We start from the raw sequence: 10,000 nt of genomic DNA on the forward strand, positions 1-10,000 counted from the left end.
GTCCTTGTCTAAATCGATCGGCATAACCCCCTCTATCCCCTTCTCCCCCATTCGCTTGTCCAGCCGTCCCCTCAAATGCATCGATACGATTTGCCCCAAACCCCTCCCCCGGTGGCAGCGAGTTCCACATTCTCACCGCTCTCTGGGTAAAGAGGTTCCCCCCCGAATTCCCCGTTGGGTTTCTGGGTGACTGACTTATACTGATGGCCTCTCGCCTCCCCTCACAACTGCAAACATTCTCTCTCTCTAGCCAGAACCTTTCCTAATTTTAAACACCGCGATTAGGTCACCCCTCAGCCCGTTCATCCTTTCCTGATATGTACACCCTTGCATTTCTGGTATTGTCCTTGTAAATCTACTCTGCGCCCTCTCCAGTGCCTCGATATCCTTTTTATAATATGGCAACCGCAACTGTGTACGGTGCTCCAAGTGTGGTCTAACCCAGGTATATGGAGACCAGAACTGTGCACGGTGCTCCCAGTGTGGTCTAACCCAGGGATATGGAGACCAGAACTGTGCACGGTGCTCCCAGTGTGGTCTAACCCAGGGATATGGAGACCCAGAACTGTGCACGGTGCTCCCAGTGTGGTCTAACCCAGGGATATGGAGACCAGAACTGTGCACGGTGCTCCCAGTGTGGTCTAACCCAGGGATATGGAGACCAGAACTGTGCAGGGTGCTCCCAGTGTGGTCTAACCCAGGGATATGGAGACCAGAACTGTGCACGGTGCTCCCAGTGTGGTCTAACCCAGGGATATGGAGACCCAGAACTGTGCACGGTGCTCCAAGTGTGGTCTAACCCAGGGATATGGAGACCCAGAACTGTGCACGGTGCTCCCAGTGTGGTCTAACCCAGGGATATGGAGACCAGAACTGTGCACGGTGCTCCCAGTGTGGTCTAACCCAGGGATATGGAGACCCAGAACTGTGCACGGTGCTCCCAGTGTGGTCTAACCCAGGGATATGGAGACCAGAACTGTGCACGGTGCTCCAAGTGTGGTCTAACCAAGGCTTGATACAAGCGCCCCATAACTTTGTTGCTTTTCAATTCTAACCCTAAATGTTGGGGAAGTCCAGAACCAGGGGCGCTCACAGTCTAAGGATAAGGGGTAAGCCATTTAGGACCGAGATGAGGAGAAACTTCTTCACCCAGAGAGTGGTGAACCTGTGCAATTCTCTACCACAGAAAGTAGTTGAGGCCAATTCACTAAATATATTCAAAAAGGGAGTTAGATGAAGTCCTTACTACTCGGGGGATCAAGGGGTATGGCGAGAAAGCAGGAAGGGGGTACTGAAGTTGCGTGTTCAGCCATGAACTCATTGAATGGCGGTGCAGGCTAGAAGGGCTGAATGGCCTGCTCCTGCACCTATTTTCTATGTAAATGTAGTTGCCATAGAGGGAATGGTTCGCCAGATTGATTCGTGGGATGGGGGGGGGGGGGGGGGGATTGTCCGATGAGGAGAGATTGAGTAGATTGGGTTTAGAAGAATGAGAGGGGGATCTCACTGAAACATAAATTCTTACAGGACTTGACCGGGTAGATGCAGGGAGGGAGTTTCCCCCCCCCCCGGGGCTGGGGAGTCGAGAACCAGGGGTCACACAGTCTCAGGATAAGGGGTCGGCCATTTAGGGGACAGAGGTAAGGAGGAATTTCTTCACTCAGAGGGGGGCGAACTCTGGAATTCTCTGCCCCAGAGGGCTGTGGAGCCTCAGTCGTTGAATAACCAAAATTCTCTGGACTCTGGGGAGGTACCAGCGGATTGGAGAGCAGCTAATGTAACGCCTCTGTTTAAAAAAGGGGGCAGACAAAAGGCAGGTAACTATAGGCCGGTTAGTTTAACATCTGTAGTGGGGAAAATGCTTGAAGCTATCATTAAGGAAGAAATAGCGGGACATCGCTATAGGAATAGTGCAATCAAGCAGACGCAACATGGATTCATGAAGGGGAAATCACGTGTAACTAATTTACTGGAATTCTTTGAGGATATCACGAGCATGGTGGATAGAGGTGTACCGATGGATGTGGTGTATTTAGATTTCCAAAAGGCATTCGATAAGGTGCCACACAAAAGGTTACTGCAGAAGATAAAGGTACGCAGAGTCAGAGGAAATGTATTAGCATGGATCGAGAATTGGCTGGCGAACAGAAAGCAGAGAGTCGGGATAAATGGGTCCTTTTCGGGTTGGAAATCAGTGGTTCGTGGTGTGCCACAGGGATCGGTGCTGGGACCACAACTGTTTACAATATAAACAGATGACCTGGAAGAGGGGACAGAGTGTAGTGCAACAAAATTTGCAGATGACACTAAGATTAGTGGGAAAGCGGGTTGTGTAGAGGACACAGAGAGGCTGCAAAGAGATTTGGATAGGTTAAGCGAATGGGCTAAGGTTTGGCAGATGGAATACAATGTCGGAAAGTGTGAGGTCATCCACCTTGGAAAACAAAACAGTAAAAGGGAATATTATTTGAATGGGGAGAAATTACAACATGCTGCGGTGCAGAGGGACCTGGGGGGTCCTTGTGCACGAATCCCAAAAAGTTAGTTTGCAGGTGCAGCAGGTAATCGGGAAGGCGAATGGGATGTTGGCCTTCATTGCGAGAGGGATGGAGTACAAAAGCAGGGAGGTCCTGCTGCAATTGTACAGGGTATTGGTGAGGCCGCACCTGGAGTACTGCGTGCACAGTTTTGGTCACCTTACTTAAGGAAGGATATACTGGCTTTGGAGGGGGTACAGAGACGATTCACTCGGCTGATTCCGGAGATGAGGGGGTTACCTTATGATGGATAGATTGAGTAGACTGGGTCTTTACTCGTTGGAGTTCAGAAGGATGAGGGGGTGATCTTATAGAAACATTTAAAATAATGAAAGGGATAGACAAGATAGAGGCAGAGAGGTTGTTTCCACTGGTCGGGGAGACTAGAACTAGGGGGGCACAGCCTCAAAATACGGGGGGAGCCAATTTAAAACCGAGTTGAGAAGGAATTTCTTCTCCCAGAGGGTTGTGAATCTGTGGAATTCTCTGCCCAGGGAAGCAGTTGAGGCTGGCTCATTGAATGTGTTCAAGTCACAGATAGATAGATGTTTAACCAATAAGGGAATTAAGGGTTACGGGGAGCGGGCGGGTAAGTGGAGCTGAGTCCACGGCCAGATCAGCCATGATCTTGTTGAATGGCGGAGCAGGCTCGAGGGGCTGAATGGCCTCCTCCTGTTCCTAATTCTTATGTTCTTATGTATATTCAAGGTTGAGATCGAGCGATTGTTGGGAGTCGAGGGGGGGGAGATCGAGCGATTGTTGGAGTCGAGGGGGGGGGGGGAGATCGAGCGATTGTTGGAGTCGAGGGGGGGGGGGAGATCGAGCGATTGTTGGAGTCGAGGGGGAGGGGGGAGATCGAGCGATTGTTGGAGTCGAGGGGGAGATCGAGCGATTGTTGGAGTCGAGGGGGAGGGGGAAGATCGAGCGATTGTTGGAGTCGAGGGGGGGGGGGAGATCGAGCGATTGTTGGAGTCGAGGGGGAGGGGGGAGATCGAGCGATTGTTGGAGTCGAGGGGGAGATCGAGCGATTGTTGGAGTCGAGGGGGAGGGGGGAGATCGAGCGATTGTTGGAGTCGAGGGGGGGGGGGAGATCGAGCGATTGTTGGAGTCGAGGGGGGGGGGGAGATCGAGCGATTGTTGGAGTCGAGGGGGGGGGGAGATCGAGCGATTGTTGGAGTCGAGGGGGGGGGGGGGAGATCGAGCGATTGTTGGAGTCGAGGGGGAGGGGGAAGATCGAGCGATTGTTGGAGTCGAGGGGGGGAGGGAGATCGAGCGATTGTTGGAGTCGAGGGGGGGGGGGAGATCGAGCGATTGTTGGAGTCGAGGGGGGGGGGGAGATCGAGCGATTGTTGGAGTCGAGGGGGGGGGGGAGATCGAGCGATTGTTGGAGTCGAGGGGGGGGGGGGAGATCGAGCGATTGTTGGAGTCGAGGGGGGGGGGGAGATCGAGCGATTGTTGGAGTCGAGGGGGGGGGGGGAGATCGAGCGATTGTTGGAGTCGAGGGGGAGGGGGGAGATCGAGCGATTGTTGGAGTCGAGGGGGAGGGGGGAGATCGAGCGATTGTTGGAGTCGAGGGGGAGGGGGGAGATCGAGCGATTGTTGGAGTCGAGGGGGAGGGGGGAGATCGAGCGATTGTTGGAGTCGAGGGGGGGGGGGAGATCGAGCGATTGTTGGAGTCGAGGGGGGGGGGAGATCGAGCGATTGTTGGAGTCGAGGGGGGGGGGGGGAGATCGAGCGATTGTTGGAGTCGAGGGGGAGGGGGGAGATCGAGCGATTGTTGGAGTCGAGGGGGAGGGGGGAGATCGAGCGATTGTTGGAGTCGAGGGGGGGGGGGGAGATCGAGCGATTGTTGGAGTCGAGGGGGAGGGGGGAGATCGAGCGATTGTTGGAGTCGAGGGGGGGGGGGAGATCGAGGGATTGTTGGAGTCGAGGGGGGGGGAGATCGAGCGATTGTTGGGAGTCGAGGGGGGGGAGATCGAGCGATTGTTGGAGTCGAGGGGGGAGGGGGGGAGATCGAGCGATTGTTGGAGTCGAGGGGGAGGGAGATCGAGCGATTGTTGGAGTCGAGGGGGGGGGGGGAGATCGAGCGATTGTTGGAGTCGAGGGGGAGGGGGGAGATCGAGCGATTGTTGGAGTCGAGGGGGAGGGGGGAGATCGAGCGATTGTTGGAGTCGAGGGGGGGGGGGGAGATCGAGCGATTGTTGGAGTCGAGGGGGAGGGGGGAGATCGAGCGATTGTTGGAGTCGAGGGGGGGGAGGAGATCGAGCGATTGTTGGAGTCGAGGGGGAGGGGGAGATCGAGCGATTGTTGGAGTCGAGGGGGAGGGAGATCGAGCGATTGTTGGAGTCGAGGGGGAGGGGGATCGAGCGATTGTTGGAGTCGAGGGGGAGGGGGGAGATCGAGCGATTGTTGGAGTCGAGGGGGGGGGGGGAGATCGAGCGATTGTTGGGAGTCGAGGGGGGGGAGATCGAGCGATTGTTGGAGTCGAGGGGGGAGGAGATCGAGCGATTGTTGGAGTCGAGGGGGGGGGGAGATCGAGCGATTGTTGGAGTCGGGGGGGGGGGGGGGGGGGAGATTGAGCGATTGTTGGAGTCGAGGGGGGGGGAGATCGAGGGATCGGGCGGGGAAAGCGGAACTGAGGTCGACAATGGGACGTGATCTCATCGAATGGCGGAGCAGGCTCGAGGGGAAGAATCCTGCTCCTATTCCTCACGTTCTTATCTCGGCTACGTGAAACTTATTGAAGGTCATAAACACCACACCTTGATCAGAACGCGGGGGCAAGGTTTGCAGAAGCAGTCCGCGATTAGAATGGAGCAGGAGGTCGAGTTGTAATTTGCTTTTGCATTATTTCTGCCAACGTGGCGAACCTCAACAGTTTTCCACATTGTACTCCATCTGCCAAACGTTTGCAGATTTTGTGTGTCCTCCTCACACATTGCTTTTCCTCCCATCTTTGTATCGTCAGCAAACTTGGCTACGTTACACTCGGTCCCTTCTTCCAAGTCGTTAATATCGATTGTAAATAGCTGGGGCCCCAGCACTGATCCCTGCCGCACCCCACTAGTGACTGATTGCCAACCCGAGAATGAACCATTCATCCCGACTCTCTGTTTTCTATTAGTTAACCAATTTTCAATCCATGCCAATACATTAACCCCAAATTCTATGTGCTTCAATTGTGTACACTAACCTCTTACGGGGGACTTTATCAAAATCCAAATACACTACATCCACTGGTTCTCCCTTATCTGCTCTATCAGTTACATCCTCAATAAACTCCCTCTAAAGCAAGTATATCCTTCCTTAGGTAAGGAGACCAAAACTGCACACACTACCCCAGCTGCGGTCTCACCAGGACCCTGTATAACTGTAGTAAGATATCCTTGCACTCGAACCCTCTCGCAATGAAGGCCAGCGTACCACCTGCCTTCTGAACTGCCCGCTGCCCCTGCGTGCTGGCTTTCAATGACTCGGTGCACAAGGACACCCAGGTCCCCTCTGCACCTCGACAAAGCAAACTATGACTGAAAGGGAGAACGATTGCAGTACAGCGGGACCTGGGGGTTACTTGTGCATGAAACACAAAAGGTTAGTCTGCAGGTACAGCAAGTGATCAGGAAGGGCCAATGGTATCTTGGCCTTTATTGCAAAGAGCAAGTTATTATTTAAACGGAGAAAGATTACAAAGTGCGGCAGTACAGCGGGACCTGGGGGTTACTTGTGCATGAAACACAAAAGGTTAGTACGCAGGTACAAGCAAGTGATCAGGAAGGGCCAATGGTATCTTGGCCTTTATTGCAAAGGGGGATGGAGTATAAAAGCAGGGAAGTCTTGCTCCAGTTACACAGGGTATTGGTGAGGCCACACCTGGAGTACTGCGTGCACAGTTTTGCTCTCCTTATTTACGAAAGGACACACTTTGCTTTGGAGGCAGTTCAGAGAAGGTTCACTCGGTCGATTCCGGGGATGAGGGGGTTGACTTATGAGGAAAGGTTGAGGAGGTTGGGCCTCTACTCATTGGAGTTCAGAAGAATGAGAGGTGATCTTATCGAAACGTATCAGATTATGAGGGGGGGCTCGACAAGGTGGATGCAGAGAGGATGTTCCCACTGATGGGGGAGACTAGAACTAGGGGGCATGGTCTTAGAATAAGGGGCCGCCCATTTAAAACTGAGATGAGGAGGAATTTCTTCTCTCAGAAGGTTGTAAATCTGTGGAACTCGCTGCCTCAGAGAGCTGTGGAAGCCGGGACATTGAATATATTTAAGACAGAGATAGACAGTTTCTTAACCGATAAGGGGGTGGGCAGGGAAGTGGAGCTGGGTCCATGATCGGATCAGGCCACGATCGTATTAAATGGCGGAGCAGGGCTCGAGGGGCCGAATGGCCGACTCCTGCTCCTATTTCTGATGTTCGTATCTAGCTTACTAGTCTCCCCCATCAGTGGGAACATCCTCTCTGCATCCACCTTGTCGAGCCCCCTCGTAATCTGACACGTTTCGATAAGATCACCTCTCATTCTTCTGAATTCCAATGAGTAGAGGCCCAACCTCCTCAACCTTTCCTCATAAGTCAACACTTCATCTCCGTAAGGGCCACATCTAACTCCCTTTTGAATATATCCAACGAACTGGCCCCCAACAACTTTCTGTGGTAGAGAATTCCACAGGTTCACAATTCTCTGGGTGAAGAAGTTTCTCCTCATCTCGGTCCTAAATGGCTTACCCCTTATCCTTAGACTGTGTGAGCCCTGGTTCTGGACTTCCCCAACATCGGGAACATTCTTCCCGCATCTAACCTGTCCAGTCCCTTTCTTTAAGTTCAGGACCCTAGTCCCTGAATTAATTGTGTCACTCTCCATCTTAATGTAGAGTTCTGCCAGACAGGAAGCAGAGAGTCGGGATAAACGGGTCCTTTTCAGAACGGCAGGCAGTGACTAGTGGAGTGCCGCAGGGCTCAGTGCTGGGACCCCAGCTATTTACAATATACATTAATGATTTAGACGAAGGAATTGAGTGTAATATCTCCAAGTTTGCAGATGACACTAAGCTGGGTGGCGGTGTGAGCTGTGAGGAGGATGCTAAGAGGCTGCAGGGTGACTTGGACAGGTTAGGTGAGTGGGCAAATGCATGGCAGATGCAGTATAATGTGGATAAATGTGAGGTTATCCACTTTGGGGGCAAAAACACAAAGGCAGAATATTATCTGAATGGCGGCAGATTAGGAAAAGGGGAGGTGCAACGAGACCTGGGTGTCATGGGACATCAGTCATTGAAAGTTGGCCATACAGGTACAGCAGGCGGTGAAGGCGGCAAATGGCATGTTGGCCTTCATAGCGAGAGGATTTGAGTATAGGAGCAGGGAGGTCTTACTGCAGTTGTACAGGGCCTTGGTGAGGCCACACCTGGAATATTGTGTTCAGTTTTGGTCTCCTAATCTGAGGAAGGACATTCTTGCTATTGAGGGAGTGCAGCGAAGGTTCACCAGACTGATTCCCGGGATGGCAGGACTGACATATGAAGAAAGACTGGATCGACTGGGCTTATATTCACTGGAATTTAGAAGAATGAGAGGGGATCTCATAGAAACATATAAAATTCTGATGGGACTGGACAGGTTTAGATGCGGGAAGAATGTTCCCGATGTTGGGGAAGTCCAGAACCAGGGCTCACACAGTCTAAGGATAAGGGGTAAGCCATTTAGGACCGAGATGAGGAGAAACTTCTTCACCCAGAGAATTGTGAACCTGTGGAATTCTCTACCACAGAAAGTTGTTGGGGGCCAGTTCGTTGGATATATTCAAAAGGGAGTTAGATGTGGCCCTTACGGCTAAAGGGATCAGGGGGGTATGGAGAGAAGGCAGGAGTGGGGTACTGAAGTTGCATGATCAGCCATGATCATATTGAATGGTGGGGCAGGCTCGAAGGGCCCAATGGCGGTGGAGGGAAGGCTCGAAGGGCCCAATGGCGGGGGGGGCAGGCTCGAAGGGCCCAATGGCGGGGGGGGAAGGCTCGAAGGGCCCAATGGCGGTGGAGGGAAGGCTCGAAGGGCCCAATGGCGGTGGGGGAAGGCTCGAAAGGCCCAATGGCTGGGTGGGGGAAGGCTCGAAGGGCCCAATGGCGGGGGGGGAAGGCTCGAAGGGCCCAATGGCGGTGGAGGGAAGGCTCGAAAGGCCCAATGGCGGTGGGGGAAGGCTCGAAGGGCCCAATGGCTGGGTGGGGGGAAGGCTCGAAGGGCCCAATGGCTGGGTGGGGGGGGGGGAAGGCTCCGCCATTGAGAGCGGGGGTTGGGAGTCGGGCGGGCTTACCGGTCGAGACCTGTGCCAGCTTCTCCTTGGTCTTGAGCGCGTGTGCTCGCTCCTCCTTTAGCTTCTCGTCGTCCTTGAGCAGGGCCACCAACTGCTTGGCCTTCTCGCGCACGTTGACCCCTTGGTCCTTGCCATCCCGGTCGACGTACTGGAAGTCCTTGAGGGTCTGCACGGCGTAGATGTTCTCCCGGCACTGCTGGGTCACCCGCTCGGAGCCCGTCTTGATCAGGTACTCGGCCAGGGTGAGCGCCTTGTACACGTGGCGCCAGTTCTTGCCGTGGTCGTTCAGCCGCCGCCACACCATGCTCATGATCTCGGAGAAGGCCACGACATTGTAGGTCAAGTCGGCAATCTCGCACATCAGCGAGCTGGAGGGGCCCCAGGGATCATTGGAGGTGGCCTCCCGCACTTTGATCTCCGCCTCGGAGTAATTGTGCACAATGTTCTTGACTTGACGGCGCAGCGAGGAAGTCGACATGGTCTTGTGGGGGGGGGGGGGGGGGGGAGGGGGAGGGAGGGGGGAGGGAGGGTCCCGGGAGAGGGGAGCGAATCAGGAGACGGAAGTTTGCAAAGCTGTTGGGAGTCGTCGATGTCTTGTCCGAGGTCTCGAGGCGGGGGACAGCAAAGGGGGCGGGAGGGGAGGGGAGGGGGAGGGGGAAGGGGGCGGGGGAAAGAGGGGGTGATGCACCCGTTCAATCCTCCGGTCGGTCCGTCATTCTAGTGCGGAGTCATTCTGGTGCGGAGTGGCACTCGAGGGGGCGGCCGGCTGGAGGGAGCATTGCCGCACAGCTTCTGTGGAAGATAAGATTGGAGAACGGGCGTTATTATGAGAGACAGAGGGAGGGAGAGAGACACAGAGGGAGAGAGAGACAGAGGGAGAGAGAGAGAGACAGAGGGAGAGAGAGAGAGACAGAGGGAGAGAGAGAGAGACAGAGGGAGAGAGAGAGAGACAGAGGGAGAGAGAGAGAGACAGAGGGAGAGAGAGAGACAGAGGGAGAGAGAGAGACACAGCGAGACACACAGCGAGACACACAGAGAGACACACAGAGAGACACACAGAGAGACACACAGAGAGACACACAGAGAGACACACAGAGAGACACACAGAGAGACACACAGAGAGACACACAGAGAGACACACAGAGAGAGAGAC

General features: G+C 54.2%; 1 protein-coding gene across 1 annotated transcript; it reads right to left on the reverse strand.

The window, feature by feature from the left end:
• Nucleotides 1-8,847: 8,847 nt before the first annotated feature.
• LOC139250511 (epsin-1-like) lies at nucleotides 8,848-9,635 on the reverse strand (the record flags this gene model as incomplete). The annotated part of the gene is made up of 1 exon (XM_070872885.1): nucleotides 8,848-9,635. A coding segment is annotated over exon 1 (478 nt), but the record flags the coding sequence as incomplete, so codon positions are not given.
• Between the last annotated feature and the right edge of the window lie 365 nt (nucleotides 9,636-10,000).

The sequence above is a fragment of the Pristiophorus japonicus genome, unplaced genomic scaffold (assembly GCF_044704955.1).
Source record: "Pristiophorus japonicus isolate sPriJap1 unplaced genomic scaffold, sPriJap1.hap1 HAP1_SCAFFOLD_3833, whole genome shotgun sequence".
NCBI lineage: Eukaryota > Metazoa > Chordata > Chondrichthyes > Pristiophoridae > Pristiophorus > Pristiophorus japonicus.